The 22,541-nt window shown below is 49.4% G+C and overlaps 1 protein-coding gene across 2 annotated transcripts in view; it reads left to right on the top strand.

The window, feature by feature from the left end:
• The first annotated feature begins 2,521 nt into the window (after positions 1–2,521).
• Positions 2,522–22,541, top strand: part of Hk2 (hexokinase 2) — a 50,294-nt gene continuing 30,274 nt past the window's right edge. The window contains exons 1-3 of one of the 2 annotated variants that reach the window (XM_028871372.2): positions 2,522–2,747; positions 2,865–3,046; positions 19,701–19,863. In XM_028871372.2, the coding sequence (XP_028727205.1) occupies positions 2,984–3,046; positions 19,701–19,863 (226 nt within the window). In that variant the 5' untranslated portion in view covers positions 2,522–2,747; positions 2,865–2,983. Of the gene's footprint in view, positions 3,047–19,700; positions 19,864–22,541 lie in introns of both variants that reach the window. The other variant, XM_028871371.2, reaches the window with a different exon arrangement.

Below are 22,541 nucleotides of genomic sequence, written 5' to 3'. Positions count from 1 at the left end.
ATAACAGTCATCACTATAAATTATCTGCTAATTTACACAGCAATACCCATGGCGTGCTTACCATGTGACAGAGCCTTCTCCATTCTAGGCACTGTAAATGTAAGGGGACATTAGAGACACAGGCTCTTGTTCGGGCCAGGGAGGACAGAATGAATTTAACACTTAGAGAATAAGCTGGGTGTGGTGGCACATATCTTTTATCTCAGCACTTGGGTGTAGGGGCTGAAGAAGAAGGAAAATTTGTGTTTTGTTTTCGAGACAGGGTTTCTCTGTGTAGCCTTGGCTGTCCTGAAATTTGCTTTGTAGACCAGGCTGACCTTGAGCTCAGAAATCTGCCTGCCGCTGCCTCCCTAGTGCTGGATTAAATGTGAGCCACCACACTTGGCTGTAAAAATTGTTTGTAATAGTCATTCTTAGGAGTTTGAATTTTCTTTTTGTTTTGTTTTGTTTTGTTTTTTGAGACAGGGTTTCTCTGTGTAGTTTTGGTGCCTGTCCTGAATCTTGCTCTGTAGACCAGGCTAGCCTGGAACTCACAGAGATCTGCCTGGCTCTGCCTCCCAAGTGCTGGGAATAAAGGCATGTGCTGCCGCCCCCCCCCCATTGAATTTTATTTGAAGACTGAAAACCATGAATGGTTTTAAGCCAGAAAAAAGTCTGATATATATCTCAATCTAATCTTATCTATCTATCTATCTATCTATCTATCTATCTATCTATCTATTTATCATCTACCTACCTATCTATCTATCTATCTGTACAGGATCTCAAATAATCCAATTTGGCCATGAATTCCTGACTCTTCTGCCTCTGCCTCCCCGGTGCTGGGACTACAGGTGTATGCCACCACACCCAGCATTGGTTTGTATTTTAAAACAAGTCTCTTTAGCTCCTGAGTGAAGGAGAGGTCATACTGGGTAAGCCAGAGGTAGTTAAAAATGGAAGCTAAGGGATATAAAAGGGGCCCTGGTGGAGTCACGGGTAGCTTGGCCGTGAGGGTCTGGCCTCTTTGGTAAGTGAGACCTTTTGCTCACGGATGGTGTGAATAAATGTGAGAGTGAGTGGCAGGAAGGAATCATGGATGATGATGCCATTTTTCGGAGACAGCTGGTAAAGGGAAGAAAACTGGGAAGAAAAGTTAAGTGTAGTCTTATACATGTTGAGTGTGAGATACTAGTCACCTCAGCAGGGGTGACAAGTGACAGCTGGCTAAGAAAGCCAGAAGCCCCGGGGAAAGTCCTTGCTTGTGGATTGTTTGGGTTGTGAGTTACCTGTGTGTAGATGGCGTCACTGCTCATGACAGTGCTGGGAGGGATCTCCCGTAGAGGATGGAGATCAATGACCCCCCCCCTCCCCGCCCCCCAGAACGTGGTAGGCAGCTCAGCCGAGGAAAAGGGCTGGGGTCTACTTCAGTTGGCAGAGTGCTCTTCCAGCATGTGTAAAGCCTCAGGTTTAGCCCCCAGCAGTGGCCCACGCCCCTCGAGGTGGAGAGAGTGAGCGTGGAGCGAGGGTAGCTGGACCGGGCAGCAGAGTTTCCCGTTCATTCCTCCGTGTGCTCTTTCCAACTCCAGGCTTGTCGTTCTCCAGCAGCGCCAAACTCATGTCATCTGAGGTGCTATTTTAATATTGCCGGCTGCTACTCATATGGGTAAACTTGGAGTCTGGTGTCAGGCATGAGCTGAGGTGGAGGCTCGGGCTTTTCTCCGCGTCTATAAACCATTCCACAACACTCGAGTCTAGGATCAAGCAGTTACACACTTTCTCCTCCCACCTTTCTGTCCCAGCTGCTGACAAGGTTTCCTCCAGCCTTTTACTTTCCTGGTTTCTAGAAGGTCTAGGGAAGAGAATTCCGTTTCAGAGTGGGGCGTGTTTCTGTCTTCTTCATCTACCACTTGTTAGCGGCGTGACCTTGGGCAAATCTCATTAACAGCACGACGCCGGGTTCCCTAAGCTGTAAACGGGGTTAGGAAAAACCCTTCTGCTATTGGTATGCCGGTTAAGAGGGGCTGACTTTTGTAAGGGCTGGCTCACTTCGCTTCAGGGACGCAGGGATCCGCTGAGTGAGCCACAGTCAAGATGAGAATCAAGACGCTTCAGACTTGTGACAGGGCAGTGGCAGCCCCTCACATGATCCGCATATACCAGACTGTGTCCCTGTCCGCCCAGGGCGTGTGTTGGTGTTAATCACTTGTCTTTCCAGTCGCCCAACATCTCTTGGGTCCGCGATCACGCGCCCCCCACCCGAAGCCGAGCCTGACGCGGCGGTGGCTCATGCGCCCTGGAGTCCCAGGCCCTTGCCACGGAACACACGTCCCATCCCTGGCGCAGGGCTCCGCCCCTAGCCTCGGGCGCGCCTCTCCGACAGCCTGCTCCGGTGGCTGAGCGGCCGCGCCCGCGGGCTTTGGGCGCTGATTGGCTGTGGATCGCGGGCGGGCCGCCGGAGAGCTCACACACCCTCTTCCCGCAGCCAATGAGCGCGTGCACGTCACTGTCCGGGGCGGCCCAAAGAGCCGGCAGCCCCTCAATAAGCCACATTGTTGCACCAAACTCCAGAGCAGGAGTCCCAGGACCGCACAGGCTACGCGGCGTTACCCAGCTTGGGAGATCCAAGGGCGGGAGCATCACGCCAGTGACCCTGAGAAGCGCGATCGTCGGAGTGGAGCAGCACTGTCATTCTTACCAAGTTGAGCCTTAGTGACCCTGCGGCTGAAGTTAGTGACTGGACTCTGGGCAACTATACCCATCTCCAGGTGTGAGACTTAGGCACTTTCTAGTAGTTGTGACTTAAAAAAGGATATCTGTTTCTGGAGACTCGAGGCCCCCAGCTGGTGAGCCATCGTGGTTAACCTTCTTTGTGTGACTCCTAGAGTCCTCGATCCCAGCTGGACACCCGGGCCTGGGTACAAAGCGGTCGTACAGCATTGCGCTCCTTGGCTAGCGCTCGAGCCTCGGTTTCTCTACCCGGGTCCCGTCTCGTCGCAGCAGGATGATCGCCTCGCATATGATCGCCTGCTTATTCACCGAGCTCAACCAAAACCAAGTGCAGAAGGTAAGTCAACACGGGCCGGGGAGGCTGGCTCGCTTTGGACCAAGTTGCGTGCTCTCCGGGAATCTGGAGCGCGTAGGGGATCTGCTTCCTCCTCCTTCGGGGCTGGGGACGTGGAACCAGTCTGGGTAGCTGGGAAAGTCCTGGGCACGAGAAGCCACGTCTGCTAAGCACCCTTGGGGCCGGGGCGCGCAATACCCACCTCCCCGCAACCCGCGCGCGCCCTCCTCACACTTAGATCCCCTAGTTTCTTGAGGGGCGGGTTGCCCCGCACGTAGTCAGAGACTGCTGCGCCCACGTGGGAGGAGCCCCCTTCTGCAGCCCGAGTTCCGGCAAGAGCACGTGGGGAAGAATCCAGTGTAGGGGAGGAGGCGCTGTGGCAGTGTGTGGCAGCCGGGGCCCGGCCCTCAGGCACTTAAGGACGCGTTGGAGAGGCCATCGGTTCCTCGTGGCGCCCCTTGGAGGTGGATTGGGAGAAAAAAAAAAATAAAAGAAGCCACCCAGGAAGGAGCGGGAAAAGGCGCAAAGGCTGGCCCGCTGCGCCCCCTCCCCGGAACTGAACTGCCCGGAACTGAGGCTCGAAAGGGGCGCCCCCTCACAGCAGATCTTCCTGGGGACCGCCCCGCCTCTCGTTCCCGCGTCCGGCCTCTGAGTTGGGGGCGGATTTTGGATAGCACTTTCTGGTTTGCTACTAAAAGTTACACGGAGTGGATTCACCTTCCCACCCCAGGATTTCCTGAGTTCTTTTGTTGTTGGTTTTTTTTTTTTTTCCCTCTGAAAGCGAACCTTTCATCACTCAGACCCTCCTGTGCCCACCTCACTCTGCAGTCGGAGCGAACCCGATCTCTCTGTCGGGCGGCGGGTCATTTACATAAGAAAGCCTCGGGCCCTGCCTGGAGCCTCACTCCCTCAGCCTCGGGGTAGGGAGGTGGGGGTGGACCAGAGCCAGGCTCCGAGTGCTCTAACTCCCGGGAGAATTGAGTTTCTAAAATGCCCAGGATTACGGGATTGGTTCCTGTCCCGGGCCTCAGTCCAAGATTCGAGGGAGGGAAGGGTCTAGTATAGGGGGTATGTGTGTGTGTGTGTGTGTGTGTGTGTGTGTGTGTGTGTGTGTGTGTGCTGTCCAGAGGGTTGTGTTAGAGCTGTGAGCCGTTGCTCAGTTACACACTTGAAATTTCAGTGTCTCGTGGGAACAGATTTTAGGGAAATGCCTTGGCCACGTCCTAGGACGCACCTCCCACCCCCATTCTCTTGGTCCTGAGTGCGTAGGAGAGGATGATAGATTGCTCTTGATGTTTCCAGGGCCCTGGCAGATGAACCTCAGACTGGAGAGAGGCACCTGCTTTAGTTGAGGTTTTATCTGTGGGTTGGTTCGCTAATCTCTGCGCTTTAATTCGGGTTATTTAGAAATTGTCTTGGAGTTGGCACGATTTTGTTGCTTCCGGTGGTCTTTTCAGTTCATGATACGACAATCTCTCGGCAATTCCTAAAACAAAGTGAAGGGAGCCTCCTTAATCCTAGGGGGAGTGAATTTCCCTCCTGGACATCCGAATTCTAAATACGAACTTTATCTTGGCGATGAGACTGTGGCAGTACAAGAGACACCCTGAGGGGCCTGCCCTAGAGTCATCTGTGGAAATAATTGACTAGGGTGTCTGGAAGTGAGTTCTAACTCCTGTCCTGTGGTTTACTCACCACAGGACCCTGAGCCTCTTGGGAGCACAAGCTGCAGGTGACTGCTGTCCCGCGTTATGGTGCCTTGGCTGGGCACCACAGTATGAAAATTTTGTTCCTTTAGGCTTTTCTTTATGCGCTTAACCCCAGGACATTTGGATGTATTTTCTCTAAGTTACCAATAGAGGCAGAATCAATTCAGGCCTGTAACTTATACCAGGTGTCCACGGGATTTAGCCTCCCAGTTTAGACTCTGATCTGGCTTAGGTGTGCAAAGCTGTTTGATCCCCCTGCAGTTTGGGGAAGAGACACGAAGTATCTTGGGAGTGTCTCTGAGCTGAGGAAGAATTAGGAAAGATGAAACTCCAGTTTGTTTAATTTTGGAGTCTATGAGAAGTGCTTGATTTAGATTTTTAGTCTTTTGGGCTTGAGACAGGGTCTCTACAGAGTCCTGGCTATACTGTGTAGCCCAAACTGACTTTGATCTGTCTGCCTCTGCCTTCCAAATGTTGGGATTAAAGGTGAGTACCACCACCACTCTGGGCCTTGAATAGACTTCCTTCCGGCAGGTCTGGCACTCACCTGTAGACCAGATTAGCCTCTTACAGAGATTCACCTACCTCTGCCTCTGGATTAAAGATGTGGGCCACCAAGCCTGGCTTTTTTGATTTAGACTTTTCTGGAACCCCTCTGAGATGATCTCATTCTAGCCTCAGGGTTTGGGAGGCGAAGGGACTCAGCGGCTACAGCTAGACCCTCTTAGTGTCCTCGGGACAAGGCGCAGTGTCTCCGCTCACTGTTGCTAATTGAACCTGGAATTCAACGCAGAACATCCGCTGTGAACAGCGCTCTGTTCCAAGCTCCTGGCACAGGTTAGCTCATGAATATTCAAATAACTTCCAGAGATAGGCATGATTAGTTTGAGTGTTCCTTATTGTGTGGGCAAGGAACTGAGGTCAAGATTACGTTCAGGATCACTTGAGTTTTCTTTTGGAAGAACATCAGGATGGTTTTTGCTCTTTTTTGGTAAGGACATCTTGCTTTTGAGCACACACCTGCCAGCTCTGGGAACATGTGTGTTCACTTGTGCTGGGAGCACTTACATATAACCAGCGGGGCAGACATGTAGCAGCCTCCCGGCTCGGTTTGAGCAATGGCGTGGGTGCCTACAGGATCTTCCCTAGGAGCCCTGGATTCCCTTTTACCGTCTGCTGTCAGCTACAACCCTGGCATTTGGTCTGTGGGTCCCTTCTAGACACTGTAAGTTTTCCAAATTCTAGTGTAGACGCTAGGTCGGCTCTCACACAAGGTCTTTCCACCCTTGTGCTCACTCTTCAGGGCCCTGATCATGAAGTCTGGCTTTTCTCTGTGTACCTCTCCATCTGCATGCCTCCTCTTCTATGCTTTCTGTCTCCCGCCCGCTCCACGTCTACATCGCTGCACTGAGCGTTGGTGGCGTTGGTTTAGTTACGCCCTCCAGAGAGGCTGATGGGTTTCAGTTGGGATCCTTCCTCAGGCAGGGAGAATCCTGGCTGTTCCAGTTGGTCACCACAGTTTCCGATCCTGGATGGGGTGCTTAGAGTGAGTGAGAATGAAGGAGGGAACTGGTGAAGAATCAGAGTGAGGGGTGAACCCTTAGAGGAAAGGTGGACTTCAGCTCTGGACCTGAGGAAGTAGGAAGAGTTTACCTCCATCCCCCATGGAAGCAAGGGTCTTATGTAGCCCAGGCTAGCCATGTAAGGGAGGATCACCTGGAATTCCTGAGCTCCCTGCCCCTATCTCCCAAGGGCAGGAATGAACAGATAACACATAGATTTTCAGAACTGAACTTTCCTGGCTTCTTGAGGAGTTGACAACCAATTCAGCTGTTTTCTGAGGAGCAGAGAGAGCAACACAGACCACAGAGTCTAAAAAGGTGGTCGCTAGAGTAAGATCTAATACCCTAAACAAAATACTGAAGCCAAGCACCCCAGAGCTTCTGAAGACCACTTCCTGATAAGAGGGTCTGTCCCTTTATCCTGGAGTTTTGAAGTCAATAAGTTTGGTTTGTTTTTGGACACTCTGTAGTGGTCACTGCCATTTCAAAGCATAGGGAATGGGGCATGGCAAGTCAACCCAGATTTGATTGGCTGTGTGGGTCCCCACAGTACAGGTCTCGAGCAGGGCTTGCACGGTTGGTTTGGAGGTGGTGCTGTGTTAGACACTTCCCAGCTGTGGTGCCTTCGACATTTGGGGCTAGGAAATTGTCTGGATGAGGGGCTATCCCATTCTATCACTTAGTTTTATTTACTTTTTCCTTTTTGAGACATACTCAGGCTGGCCTCCAACTCTCTACACAGAGGATGACCTTAATTCTGATCCTCCTGCCTCTACCCATGTGCCACTGTCTTTCTTTTATGTGGTGTTGGAATCAAACTCAGGGCTTCATAGGAAAGCACTCTGCAGACTGAGCTACACCCCCCCCCTTTATTTTTTATTATTGAGACAAGGTCTTACTGTATATATTTATCTTTCCTAAAACTGCTATGTAGACCAGGCTGGTCTGGAACTCAAAAATTCACCTATCTCTGCCTCCCGGGCGCTAGAGTTAAAGGTGTGCACCATCATACCCAGCTTCCTCCCTCCCTCCCTCCCTCCCTCCCTCCCTCCCTTCTTTCACAGTCTCACTGTAGCCCAGGCTGACCTAGAAATCTTAGTGACCTTCCTGTCTCAGCCTCCCAAGTGCTGAGATTGCCGGCATGAGCTACCATGCATGCCCTGCTAGCCCCCAGCTTTCAACAGTTTGTCACATGGGAACGTGAGGAAGTTGTGAGACCACGGCCTTCAGCAGAAGCCCCCACCCCTCACTGAAGGGCAGGCTCACAGGGCAGGACCAACTAGAAAGCTGTGGGCCGTGCCCTCCTAGGAATGCACTGGGGGAAGATTCGTGCCCTCCTCAAGAATCTGCTGGCCTGCCGGGCGGTGGTGGTGCACGCCTTTAATCCCAGCACTTGAGAGGCAGAGGCAGGCAGATCTCTGTGACCAGGCCAGCCTGGTCTCCAAATCGAGTTCTAGGAAAGGCACAAAGCTACACAGAGAAACCCTGTCTCAAAAAACCAAAAAAACAAAAAAAAAAATCTGCTGGCACTGTGGGAGTTTCTTGTCAGCCTTCCACACCAGGTAGACATTTGAGATGGAGAAAAAGGTTGGTGACTTCTGCACAGGACAGAGGCAGCCGCTCTTGGTTACAAGATGGAGTCGGCTTGTGGGACTGAATCCCAGGTACCCATGAAACAAGCATTGGTAGTTTGGGCCAGTTAGGAAACTTTCTAACTTGCATTCTTTCTGCTTCCCTGGCGGAAGTGGCACCCTACTCAGAGGTCTTGGGTGTCTGTTGGCACACCCCAGGTTGAAGCATCTTCTCTTTGGGGGAACCCTGTGTCTGCCTTGCAGTAATTGACTTCCAGTAACTTCTTTCCCCAGGAGCGAAAAGGGCAGAGGGTGCTCTGGGCAGGTGGTGAGCCTGCACCTCTGGGAACTGGCTTAGGTGTCCTATCTTTTGCTCCAGACTCTGGCTTCCCACTGGGGAAAACCTTGGAGGTGACTTGTATTGAAGTCATAGCACCTGGCCATGGGAGGTGTGGCTGCCCTGGATTCATGGAGCTTCGACCCTTAGGGACCAAAGGTGACAGCCACGCCCCCATTCTTTTGGTTCACTAGATGGGATCTTCTTGAAACACAGCAGGGCATTTTCCCCTCCACATTCAGACCCTGGGCTGCTGTTGAGTGTTTTTCCTCTTACTGACCCTGGGGAGTCCCAAGTTCTTCAGAGTGTAATAGTCTCTGTAGGGAACCCAGAGTCTTTTTATTACGTTTTGAGGAGGATTAAACTTAGGATCCTGGGCAAGTTCCCAGTCACTGAACCATATCCTGTCCCCTGCTTTCTTTGTGATGGGGCAGCGGAAGGACATCAGGATCTCATACTGTAGTCCGGGCTGGACGGAAACTCACTATATAATAGCCCAGGTTAGACCCAAACTCAAGACAAGGAGTTTTCAGACCTTAGAGTGGATGTGACCCACCTCACTCTACCCCTTGGATATCTTGAATAAGTTTTGTCTTCTTTAATTAGGACTTGGGAGTCTTGGTCGGGAGAGTAGAGAATCTCATTTTATGGGTGATCATAAATGTTTAGTGCTTCTGTCTGTAGATCTTTGGACATTCCTTCTCTAGAGGGATTTTGTGAAGCTTTTCCTCAGAACCTATCTCAGAAGTCCTCGGAGTAAGGGTACCAATTCATCCAACAACCTTCCCTCATAGTCTTTGCCTGGGTGTCCGATTGCTGTCCCTGGAGATACGGGGGCAGTCCACATTGTTAAAAGCCCTTGTACTGGACCCTTCCTCTTGGCCTCTCTAATGCCTGATAAAGGAAGGTATGAAGACTGGGGTTCAGCGAGGGCATTTGAGGCTGCCTAGTTCCCCCAGTTGAGGAGCTCTTCCTATTTACTCATGTTTTTCCTGTCTTAGTGCTTCTCATGAAGCCTTCGGGACGCATCTCTTCTTTCCCCCTGAAAAATTGAGACAAGGTCTCACACCGTAGCCCAGGTTGGCCTGAAACGCAGTATGTAATTCAGGCTGGCATCAAACTTGCAGCAATCCTCCTGCCCCATCCTTCCTCTGGATACCTGGGATGCTGTATGTGTGAGCCATCTGTGCTGGCTTTCCTATGAAGATCTTAAAGGTAAACCTCTCTTGTACTTAGTAGGAGCTGGTATCTCAGACCACCCTCTAGCTGTGTGGCGGAGGAGGAGGTACTGTTAGGTCACTTAGGTAAGGACTCCAGGTCAGTGCTTTACCCAAGGGCAAGGCAGAATTCAAACCCAGGCAGGTAGCCTCACTTCAGAGCCCATGCACTTAACCCTCCGCACAGAACAGCCCGGGACAACTGGAGATGGTAGACTGTTTTATTGGGTTATGAGTCAGGTGTCAGTTGGAAAGGGACCTTAGGAATGATGTCATCCAAGCCCTTTTACGGTAAAGAAACCAGCTGCGGTGTACTAGAAGACGGGTCCAAGCTCTCCCAGAAGCCCCAATCTGGAATTAAGTTTCCGGATCACTATCTAGTTTCCTTAAATGTCATCCTTGGGTGTGGGTTCCTTTAGAACAAAGTCTGATTTACTTTGTGGGCTGTCTGTGGGACTTTATAACTTATTGCCCCAACTGGGCCAACTTTGAAAGTAAAAGTAGGCACTGTGGGTAGGTCTTGCCATTTCCACAGGTGTCAGCCGAGGTGGCCTTGGGCATATGGACATGTTAGGGTGTCTTGCCTGTGATGGGCCTGGTCTTGGGTTGGGTGGGAGTTCTGTACTATGGAGCATAGAGACAGACCCAGAGAGATTTGATTCAGCAGGTGGACAGTGGCTATAGAAAGAACGAGTAGATGCTACTGTGGGTCAGGAGGCTGCAAGGCAGGTTGTGGTCCCCTGGCCCGGGTCTGCCTAGAGAGGGCTAAGGGACCTAGGGAGTGGAGCACAATAGGCAGGACAGGCAGATGAGCATGGAGGAAAAGGTGCCAGCATCCCATAGTGAGAGTAGTGGCCTGAAGAGCAGGGTCAGGCATGAGCACCTGCCAGTCTGGAGTAGCTAGCTCTCTGTATTCCTGTTGTCATAGCCCTGTGTTGGTAACCATAGCCAAGTGCCAACTCATCTCGAGTACTGATGGCATCACAAATATGCCCAAGACTTAGTTGGTGCTTGTGGTCTTCTGGGTCGAGTGAGAATGGGAGGGACAGAAGATGTCTAGTCAGCCTGCAACTGAGATATCTGCACATTCATGTTTATTGCAACAACTACTCATATTAGCCAATTTATTGTTGTCCTAGATGTCCATCAACAGATGAATGGCTAAAGAAAATGTGGTATATACACATGAAATCTTATTCTGCAACTAAAAGAAATGAAATATGCCTGCAGGAAAATGAAAGGAACTGGAGATCCTGTGACTTGAAATACACCAAACTCAGAAAGATAAATGTCACATTCTCTCATAAGCAGAATTTAGATTAAAAGAAAAAAAAATGAAGCTGGGTGGTGGTGCATGCCTTTAATCTCAGCACTAGGGGGGCAGAGGCAGGCAGATCTCTGAGTTCAAGGCCAGCCTGGTCTACAGACAGCCAAGGATACACAGACGAACCCTGTCTCAAAACCACACCAAACTAAAATAAAACAACAACAAAAAAGTATAAGTATAAAGTTCATAAGTATTCATGAACAGGAAGGGGACCAGCAGGAAGTGGGGTGGCAAGAGAGGAGATGGGGGTTGAATATAAACAAAGGACTTGTTTCTGTATGGAGACGTCTCTATCATTTCTTTTATGTATATATTTTTAGATTATAATATAGTATATCATTTCCCCCTTCCAACCCCTTTTGTATCTCCCCTTGCTTTCTTTCAAATTCATGGCTTTTTCCTTGTTGCATATATTTGTATATGTATGTGTATATATAGTGTGTATAAATGTATATGTGTGTGTGACCACTTGGTACTGGATAACCATTTGGTGTGCTCTTCCCAGGGAAGATGGTATTTCCCACTTGAAGCATCCCTTAGTTTCTGTAGTTGTAGAGTTGAGGCCTCTTAAGATTTCCCTCTAGCCTATCATTTTTTTAAAACGATTGAATATACACTGATTTAAAATTTTGTTTGTTTTGTTTTTTGAGACAGGGTTTCTCTGTGTAACAGTCCTGGCTGTCCTGGAACTCTCTGTAGACCAGGCTGACCTCAAACTCAGATCTGCCTTTTTCTGCCTCCCAAGTGCTGGGATTAAAGGTGAGTACCACTGTTGTGGGAATTCACTCCCTCAATGACCTTGGGGTATCTTGCCTGATAGAGGTGTGGTTTTCTTTGGGTACATGCTAGGTCTCTCTTGAGGTGGTTGGAGACCAGATGGCTGGTTCCATTCATCCCTGGCCAGAATGGAGGACAGCGGCGGCTGTTTGCTTTGTTCTGTATCCGTGAGTTTTTGTTTTTTTGAGACAGAGTTTCTCTGTGTAGTTTTGGTGCCTGTTCTGGATCTCGCTCTGTAGACCAGGCTGGCTTCAGATTCACAGAGATCTGCCTGCCTCTGCCTCCCGAGTGCTGAGATTAAAGGCGTGTGCCACCACCGCCCGGCTTCCATTTTATATCTTAATAAATCCTTGATACCCTTTAACAGACTCTCTTGGACTTGATCACCACTGCTCAGCCAAAAACAAAATCAAATTCTTTAAAAAAAAGAAAAGAGAAGCTAAATGTGGTTCACCCACCTGAAATTCTAGCACTTGGTGACCATGGCACTGGGGTTACCTGGGCTAGCCTCTCAAAAAACGTAAGCAATGCAAACTAAGAACAGAAAGTGGTTATAAGCCTGTATTTTATAATAGCAAGGGAAACTGCTGTTGTCTGTCCTCACCTTCGGTTTGTCAGTATTTCTTGGCATATCCGCCTCTTGCTGTGGACTGAGCCTCTTGCTGGCAGAGTGCTGTCTCCTTTACCCTGGTGTCTTCTGTGCCCAGCCCCGGCACACTCAATTTGGTGCTCAGTCAGTTCATGGGCAAATGGACCACACCAGTGTCACATATACCTGGGACCTGTTACTTGCCTCCCTCCGGGATGGAAGAACTAAACTGGGAGCTGGAAGGCCCAGACTGGGTATCCCCAGTGCCCATCTCCTGGCCGCTGGCAAGAGCTGCCTCCTGGGGTGTCTCATTCCATGTGGCTGAGAGTGAGAACTGGCCGAACAGGAAGGCTGGTGATTCACCACCGTGCAGCAGGATCTCGGAGGAGTGGCCTCCATGTTTCCTACTCTTCCACGTTCACCACACTGCCTCGGGCTTATGAACATGCCTTGCGTCAGAGCTGGAGTCTCCCCAAGATGGCAGGGCCGCCCCAGCAAAGAGCCTCCTCTCCCATTTGAAGAAAGCACTCAGCAGATCTGTTATTTTCCATCAATTGGGTCCAGAAAGCAGAGGGTCGCAGCTTACCCCCTGTGTCTTCTTCTTCCCTGCCTCATCTCCCTTTCCTCCTTTAGGGGACACCTGGTCTTCCCTTGACAGCTTTGCAGCATAAATTTGCTGCTCTCTGCTCAGCTTGGCCTTGCCGGGAGGAGTCTGAGAGCATTATAATTAATGAGGGCACGGACAGCATTTGCCAGCTTTCCCAGGCTGGACACACCTGTGCCCCAGGTTGGGGTGCCCAGTGAACCGACCACCTGATGTTATGGGCCCTTGCCAGGGATTAGGCTTGTGGTCTGGGGAAGCTTCTCCAAGCCTTGGTTTCCTTGTCAAAGGCTGGTGGTAAAACATTGGCAAAGGAATAATACAAATATATACTTTTGAAATTGTGCTGCAAGCCTGTGTCAGCATATGGTCATTGGAAGGCAATGTGTGGCTAGGTTTAAAGTAGGGTGTCCTTTCACATGCTCTTTTGATCTCTCTGATCTCCTAGGTGCTTTGACTGTGCGTAGTAGGTAGGCTAAGGTCAAGTTCTTGATGTCTGCCTTTTCTTTTTCCTACTTCCTTATATAGGGTCTTTCTATGTAGCCCAGGCTAGCCTAGTACTTGAACTCTCCCTAAGTCTTTCCAGTGCTGGATTATAGATGCAGGCCATATAAAACAGTATCAATGATATAATGTATATAGCAAGTACATATTTGAAATTGTAGTTATTTATCTAGTGTGTGTGTGTGTGTGTGTGTGTGTGTGTGTGTGTGTGTGTGTTTGTGTGCTGTGGTGGATGTGTGGAAGTCAGAGGACAACTTGTGCCGTCTAAGTTCCTGGGATCATACCCTGGTCATTAGGCTTGGCACAAGCTCCCTTACCCACTAAGCTATCTTACAGGCCTGGTGTATTTTAAATTATTTTTGTACTACAGGGATCAAAACTCGTGTTAATTACTGGCCTGTGCCATCAGGTCCAGGCTTCCTAACTTTCTAAATTGAACTAGGATACACATAAGAAACTAAATATCTACAAGATAACACCACCACCCATCCTGTATCACCAGAGACACCCTCATCTTCTGGCATCACTTTCCCATTTCTCACCCTGAAGGGCTATCATTGTCGTGACTTTAAACAATTTTTTTTTTTTTTTTTTAAGGCAAGCTTCTCAATGTAGCCCAGGCTTGCCTAAGCCAGGGATGGCTTTGAACTCTCCTGATCCTCAGGCCTCCACCTATTACTGAGGGAATTACAGGCATGCATCCTTGAACCTGTAACTGCCATGACTTGTATCAACATAGACCTACCTGCTTTTGGGTTCCTGTGAATGGACTCCTTGGGTGGGTTGTTCCCTACTGTGCCTGCTTCTTTCCACTACTGATCATCTAGTACATGTGATCATGAGGTACATCTGTGTCCCTGTAGATGGTGGCCAGTGGCATGTTCTCATGCTGTGTGACATTGCCCCACGTTCCTTTGTGGTTGATTTCAAACAAGAAAGACCAAGTCACCTGCAGAAGGCAGGGCGCTTTCTAACTGTCCTGTGGGAGGCCAGGCTGAGTGGAGGCCGGAGACAGCTGACACAGTTGTTTCTTCAGGACAAGAACCTAAGTGTTAAGAAAGTTGAAGCTCATACTTGCGATGCGGTTTCCTTTTTCCTTCCCACAATCCCTTGCGCCCGTCCCGTCCAACTTGGGCCCGGCAGAATGGCTCCCTGCAAAGGGTGGCGAGAAGAAGGGCCGTTCTGCCATCAACGAGGTGGTGACCCGAATACACCCTCAGCATTCACAAGCGATCCCATTGCTGGGATCAAAGGTGTGGGCCACCACGGCCTGGCAGGGTTTGCTTTTCTTTAGCGCTTGCCCTGTTTCCACCTCCGACTCTGGAGGAAGAGTCACTTCAGACTGGCGCTGTGGGAGAAATGAAACTGACCCAGATTGCCCAATGAGGAAGTTCTAATCTTCAGCATCGCTGCGACTATCAGCTAGAAGTGCTATCTCTCATGCCCTTGCCTTGGGTAGCCTGGCAGCCTCTTCCCCGAGCCCAGCCAGCTCTGCCTGGGACTCCCCAGCCTGTTTTCTGCCTCCCATTCAGAGAGAGACCTAAAGGGAAGGACCCCCTCCCTTCCCCAAAAACACACTCCCACAGGCCAGGAACTACCAGAACAGGAAGAGAAGAGAACTGTCTGGGAAATGAGTCCTGCTTTGTTAAACCTTGAGTGTGGTTAAGTGGGGTTGAGGATTGTCCTTGGCCCTTGTGGGTGCCCGTTGGTAGAGAGAATTCTAGAAGAGGAAGGGGAAGGAAGAGAGGGGTAAGCGGGAGAGCTTTACGCTTGGTACCTCAATTCTGTCTTGACTGGGGGACTCTTCATCACATTTTATAGTGAAGACGCTGTCACACTTCTCCAGCATGCCAGCCTGTGTGTGCGATGCAGCTAGGATTTACATACTGATTTTTCTTGTGCCGGGCCCTCGGTTCAGTGAAAATTGGCCTGAATGGTTCCACTTTGCTGGTCCCAACTACTTAAATCTCTTCCCAGAAAGTGCAGGCTTTGTCTCTCCACATCCCAGAAGCCTGGGTCAATCAACACTGGATGATTTCACCCCTGGCGCAATGTCCCAGCTTCTGCTTTTCTCCTTGTCTTGTGTGCATCTCTGCACATGTATGTATGTCTGTATGCATGTGTGTGGAGGTCGTAGGATGGTCTTGGGTGTTGCTTTTTCACTGCGATCCATTTTTAAATGTTTTTCTTTGAGACAGCCAGTCTCTCACTGGTTTGGGACTCGCCAGTTAGGCTGGGCTGGATTCTGTCTGTGAACGTCTGTGCACCTTGTGCATGCCTGGTGCCCGGGAGCCCAGAAGAGGGCACTCGATCCTCTGGGACTGGAGTTGCAGGCCATTGTGAATTACCGTGTGGGTGCTGGAAATTGAATCCCGGTCCTCTGGAAGAGCAAACAGTACTCTTAACCATCTCTCTAGCCCCCTGACTTTTTTAATATGGATTTTTGGGGTGGAATTCAGGTCCTCATGTTTGCAAGGCAACGTCACTAGCTGAGTGATTTCACACACACCTGCTCTTTTTAAAGGCAAATTCCCACTCTATAGTGCAGGCTGGCCTAGAACTTTCTCTGTAGCTGGGGCTAGCTTCCAGCTTGCTGTGATCTTCCCGTTTTACCCTCCCAAGTGAAAATGACTGGCCTAAAGCCACACTGACTGCAAGAACCTGGCCAACTCTGATCGTGTTATTGACACCTTGGAAACCTGCTCCAGAGTGGGTGAGGCTATCAGATGCCTCAATCCTAGAAGCGTCTGTTTGGTCAGCCTGGAATGGATACTTAGAACCTAGGCCAGCCTCTAACTTTTAGTGTTGCCAAGGATGACCTGGAACTCTTGTTCCCTCCTCCTGCCTACACCTCCCAAGTGCTGGGATCACAGGCCTGCACTTAGGGCTGCTTACTATTATTATTATTAATTTTTTCAGATAATACATTTTGTCATGTCTTTTTGCCTTCCTCAACAACTCCCAGATCCTCCCCAACTCCCTACCTACCCAACTTGTTCTCTCGCTATCCCCAAAACAAAATCAAAACCAACACAAAGCCAATAAGACAAAATAGACACACAAAAACTAAAACAACAGCTTCACAAACCCTGAAAAAGCTTCTGCAAGTGTCTCATGATCCTGGATTGCAGCCAAGTTTGGGAACTTTTATCACAAGTGGCCGTCTGGAGACCACACAGAATTTATCAGAGACTGATTTAGCTGTGATTGAAGACAGGACTTCTAAACTCTAGAGCTGAGGGAAGTAGCCCCAGGATGGAAAGCACCCAGCCTGAAGTCGGAGGACTCGGGGGAAATGAAGTGATCAAACATAGATGTTTGTGTTGGTCACCCTAGGGTTCCCCTTTCTTAGAGGGCTTGTTTTGCCTGGTTGGTGTCCCACTGCTGTGTGTGAAAGTAAGATCTAGACTCCCCACCCCCACCCTGGGGCTCTTCCATGACTCCAGGCATGTGTTCCTGACCCTCTGGGGGACAAATGGAAGGATTGTGGAAACTGCATTCTCTTTTGGTGGCTACACCTGCTTCCCACTCCCGTTACCCTTGGCTGCCATTCATTCAGAGCACAGCAGCCACCAAGGAATGAATGGGCACCAGTGGAATGTTTAGGAAGCTGTGGCATTCGAATCTGTAACATAGACCTGTAGAAGTACTTTCAAAGACAATGGTGATCAGGTCAGGTGGGGCCTTCGGTTAGTAAGCAAGCCTGAAAATGTTTACCCACTGCTGGTGGCCGCATAGCCGTTATCATTTTTATCTGCTACTGAAGGTGATTATAATCTCCTGAGCAAAGGGTAACAGGCCTGGACTAAAGGGCAGCCTTTCAACTCTGTTCTTGGAGCTAAGAATGACAACAATTAACAATTAGAACCTCGAAGATGGGGCTGGGGATAGCTCAGTTGGTCAAGTACTTACTTGGCAAGCAGGAGGACCTGAGTTCTATCCCCAAATGCATGGTGCCCCCACCACCACCACCACCACACATACACACATACACACATACTACACACACAGTCACAATCACAATCACAGTCACACAAAATAAAAAACTCAGGAAGTTTGAAGACAAGCCAAGAGAGATTGCTGTGGAATTTGCTCTCTTGTAGACATAACTTCACACTTAGGAAGCGGCAGGGGGACCCATCCCAAGGCAGAGCAGGTTCTGCTGTCTACCATGTGGGATTTCTTCTACCTCCTTGGCAAATGAAGAGGGAGTGTCTGGAAGATTTCTGAGTCTCTCTCCTCTCTCTGGAAATAGTGAAGTAGGGATTCTAATTTCACATCAGTGACAATGCCCAGAGAAGGACTGACTGTCCTGTGTGGCAGGGTTCTTCTTGGGTTATGTACTCTTGGTATTCTCTCCCTCTAGGCAACCCCTCATCGCAAGAGTAAATCGCTAGTGTGCTCCAGCATACTGCCTCCTGGCTATGGTGTTCAGTAAGTTAGGTTGGGTGTATCAGGGTGTAACTCAATTGGAAGACCAGGAGAATTATTTCCAAATTATGGGTTAGGTATGGGGCAAGAAAAAGCTCAAGTCCTTAGAATTGCTTGGAGGCCTGAGTGTTATCTTCAGGAGGGCCAGTGCAGGCTCTGGAGAGAGGTCTTCAGGGCTGGCAAGAGATGATGGGATGCACATGTAGTTTCAGGGTCCTCAATGCAGTGGATGGAGGGCAGCTTGGACTTCCTCCACAGAATGTACGAAGAACAGAGACATGCCCTATGATTAGGAAGTGGGCAGAGGCTAACTTATGGGGGGCTTAGGACGTTTGATGGCTGTCTTAGTCATGGTTCTGTTACTGTGAAGAGACAACATGACCAAGGAAACTCTTACAAAAGGGAGCATTTAACTGGGGGCTTGTTTACAATAGTTTCAGAGGTTTGGTCCATTATCATTATGGTGGCGATCAGATAGGCATGGCATTGGAGCAGTATCTGAGTGAGAGCTACATTCTGATGAGAGGGGTACGGAGCAGAGGGCAAGAGAGAAGAGAGACACTGGACCTGGTGTGGACTCTTGAAGCCTCAGCTTACCCCCAGTGACAGACTTCCTCCAACAAGACCTCACCCACCCCAACCATGCTGTACTTCATAATCCTTCTGATCCTTTGAAAGGATGCCACTCCTCATGACTAAGCACTCCAACACATGACCATATGGGGGCCATTCTTGTCTCAACAACCACCACAGTGGGAAACCCCTAACGGCTATTAAACATTAAATAAACATAAGGAACAGCAGAGTCCAGGTGGGGGTTGGGAAACTGATGGGGGAATTAAAAATGGAACTGGGGATTGTGTAAAACCAGGGAGGAGGTGATGGCTGCTAGCCCCGGGGTGAGGGGTGATCGGATGGACGGGACTGGCCACGTGTGAGGTCACTTTGGGCAGGGAGACCGCTAGCCGCTGCTACAGGGTGCTATTGTTTTAATTTAATTTACTTGAAAATAACTCTTTTCTTCCCCAGATGCCTTCCCCTGGTTCTCTATCCTCTAGAAATTGAGCTGTTTTATTTTTGTTCTGTTTTATTATTTTTTTGGTTTGTTTTTATGAGTCTCATGTAGCAGAAGTTGGTTTTGTACGTCAGGGTGACTTTGAACTGATCCTACTACCTCTGCCTCTGAAGGTTAGAATTTGGGAATGCACCAGGCCTGGTAGGTTTTGTTGGGTTGCTTTGTTTCTTGCAGTGTTGGGGTTCAGCTAGAGTCTTATGTGATGGTATATTGTGTACCCTAATGAAATTTACCTGAAGATCAGAAAACAGAACAAGCCACAAGATTAAACATAGAGGCCAGACAGTTGGCACACATCTTTAATCCTAGCACTCAGGAGGCAGAGCTCCATCTGGATCTCTGTGAGTTCAAAGCCACCCTGGACTACATGAGATTGGCTCAGTCTAGGAGAGAAAACAGAGCTAGGCAGTGGTGGCGCACACCTTTAATCCCAGTACTGGGAAGCACACATATCTTTAATCCCAGGAAGTGACTGGGTGGAGAAAGGTATACAAGGTGTGAGGAGACAGGAACTAAAGGCTTTTCAGCAGAAGCGTCCCTTTCAGCTAGAGGCCTTTCTAGGCTGAGGAGTTGGTGAGGTAAGAAGTGGTGGCTGTGTTCCTTTGTCTCTCTGATCCTTCAGCATTCACCCCATATTCTGGCTCCGGGGTTTTTATTATAAGACCATTTAGCAATTCCTGTTACATTTTTACATTCTAGGAAGTGTTCCACCACAGGTCTTTAGCTGGAACTCAACCGCCAGCTCAAGAAGAAAAAAAACACACAGGTTTTCACTGTGTTGCTCAGGTTGCCTTGGAACTGCAATCCTCCTCTCTCAGGCTCCTGAATGCTTGAGTTACAAGCCTAAGTTGTTTTTTTTTTTTTTTTTTTCCTTTGGAAAGGCTGTGTGATAGTTCATGACATGCGTCTATACTGTAGTTCATTTAACCCATTGGTATCTATCTCGTCTCCCCTCAGGTTGACCAATATCTGTACCACATGCGTCTCTCAGATGAGACCCTTCTGGAGATTTCTAGGCGGTTCCGGAAGGAGATGGAGAAAGGACTAGGAGCCACCACGCACCCGACTGCGGCTGTGAAAATGCTGCCCACCTTCGTGAGGTCGACTCCGGATGGGACAGGTACTATGTGTGTTCGTGTCTGCGTGTGCCTGACTGCTCCACGGATCCCCGGACTGAGAGTCCACTTGGTTGGCTTTGTTCAGGGACACAGAGAACCGGTCTCAATCGAAGGCTCTTGCTTTCACCCTGAGAAGTCAACGCAGGCTGATGCAAACACTGGAGTGAGTGGAAGGCTGTGGGAGGGGATGGCCGTCGGACTGCTTGGACAGCCAGGGTCAGAACTCTTTGTCAGCCTCCCAGTGTCCTGCTGGCAGCCACTTGTCTTCTGCGCATGTGCCGAGCAAGGCTTCTTGGCTCAGTTTGGTTTCCCCAGTCCCACCTAGAGGACAGTGGTAGTGGTTAAACATGACAACCCATAGGTTGATGGGCACAGCTGTAGGCTGTAGAAGCCACTCTTTGGCCAGCCTGTATGTACCTGGTGCCATTCACAGTGTTTAGATTGTTTTATGAGCTCCATGAAAGAGTCCTATGAGTTCAAGTAAACTAGGGGGAAGAATTGGGAAGAGCCATTTTATATATCCCAGTATTATTCCTTAAAAATATTTGTTTTATTTTTATGTGTATGAGTGTTTTGCCTGCATGGATATCTGTACACTACATGTGTGTCTGCCCACAGAGGCCAGAAGAGGGCATCAGTGCCCCTGGAACTGGATTTACAGATGGTTGGGAGCTGCCATGTGGGTGCTGGGACTAGAATCCAGGTCCTGGAAGAGCAGCCAGTGCCCTTAACGGCTGAGGCACCTCTCCAGGCCCTAAGACGGAAATAAGCTGTTGAGCTTTGTTTACGCTCCTGTTTGGATAAGCTCTCTTATGATGCCACTAAGCGAGAGGTTTTTATTATACTGGTGGAGATTGACTTTGGAAAGAGAATGTTATTTGACTTTCTGGGGAGAAGCGAGCAAACGTCCATCCACCCAGACAGGCACCAGCACAGATCAAACAAATCCTCTCACCAAAATCCAGCCTGGTGCGCAAACGAGCGTATTGGGGTCACTCACAGGAACATGGGTGACTCAGAGACAGCTGCACCCCAGCACAGCCTACCCAGCACGGTGACCCCTTCGGAAAGCTGTATCCCTACAGCTCCCTGCTCAACTTAGAGGCAGCTCTGTAGTCTCCTTCCCACAGCGTTTGCTACTGTTTCCATGGCCTTAGGGGAGGGGCCTTTGGTATGTGGGGCTTCCTGGTCTTCCTGAGTTAACTTCCTGAGCCCTCTCTATCCACCAGCTTCTAGAGTCTTACCACCCTCCCTCCAGGAGAGGGCGTCCCAATGAAAGGAAATAGCCATACATCAGATGGGTGAGGGCTGGATCCCAGAAGGCCTTGCACGTGGGCCTGAAGCATAGAGTTTTCCTTCTGTGGATGTGGTGGAGACGATGGAAGTGTCTGAGGGGTGTGAACAGAATCTACATGCCCATGTTAGTTAGTTCATCAGCACAGGTAGTGCTGTGTCTAGGAGACATAGTCATGGCCCCGGGAGTGGGGTGGTTGGGGTGGGAGGTTGTGATGGACAAGGGAGAGAAGATTCAAAGCGAAAGCCAGGAGGTTGAACCTCCACAGTGCTTTTGGTGGTAGCATCCCTGAGGTAGAGGTGGCGGAGCTTGTTTATTTGTCATGGGAACCATCTATGTTCCAGACCAGCACTTTTGAGGTACATGAAGGCTGGGAGTGCTAGTGTGAACTCTTTATCTAGGGACCAGGGGAGAGAGCCCAAGAGCAGAGGAACAACTCTAAGAAGCCAGTCAGTGGCCAGTCCACTTTGAGTTCCACAGGACATGCAGGGTTCAGGCTGTGGAAGGCTGGACTGTGTTGGGACCTGACCTTGGATCACTGTGTGTCCTTGAGGAACTCCTAAAAGAAGTTTATTTGAAACCTGTGACCCAGCCTGGCCCCAGCGCCAAGCACGTGTTCTTGTTCAGGGTCATTGTTTGAATGTGGGTGTTTTCCAGGCCTTCAAAGAGCCCCTAGAAGTGGGGAACGGGGGAGGTTGGGAGTTCTTCTGCTGTGCCCTCTAGATTGGTATGTTTACCATTCCTGTCACATTCTGACTAGAAACCATGCCCACATCTATGTTTCCATGTGACATTCTGATAAATGTGCTGATAAAATAAATTTATCATTCTGATAAATGAAGGACAGCCTGGATTTCACTAAGAAAGCACCTAAAATGTTGAAGTCCATGTTATGAGCTAGGGACTAATCCTGAGCATCTACATGTGTTAATTAATATTTCTAAAGATTTGCTTATTTTTGTATGTATGAATCTTTTGCTTGCATACCTGTATGCCATGTGCATGCTAGGTACTCTGGGAGGTCAGAGGAGGGCATTGGGCCCCCCGGAACTGGAGTTACAGACTGAGCCAGCATGCGGGCACTGGGAATTGGACCTGCGTCCTCTTAACAGCAGAAGTGCTCGCAATTAATTGCTGAGCCACCTCTCCAGCACCAATTTATCTACTTAAAAATTCTATAGGGTTATGTTTGTATTCATTTATTTGTTTTTCTGTTTATTTATTTATTGCGTGTGTGTGTGTGTGTGTGTGTGTGTGTGTGTGTGTGTGTGTGTGGGCACTTGAGTGAATACGGAGAACAACTTGCTGAATGAAGTTGGCTCTCTCCTTCCACCATCTGGGTCCTGGGGATGGGACTTAGGTTGTCAGCCTTGGCAACAAGTACCT

Source organism: Peromyscus leucopus, chromosome 3, assembly GCF_004664715.2.
Source record: "Peromyscus leucopus breed LL Stock chromosome 3, UCI_PerLeu_2.1, whole genome shotgun sequence".
Classification (NCBI taxonomy): Eukaryota; Metazoa; Chordata; class Mammalia; order Rodentia; family Cricetidae; genus Peromyscus; species Peromyscus leucopus.
Note: the sequence above shows the minus strand (reverse complement) of the source record. Positions and strands in the feature narration are given on the sequence as shown.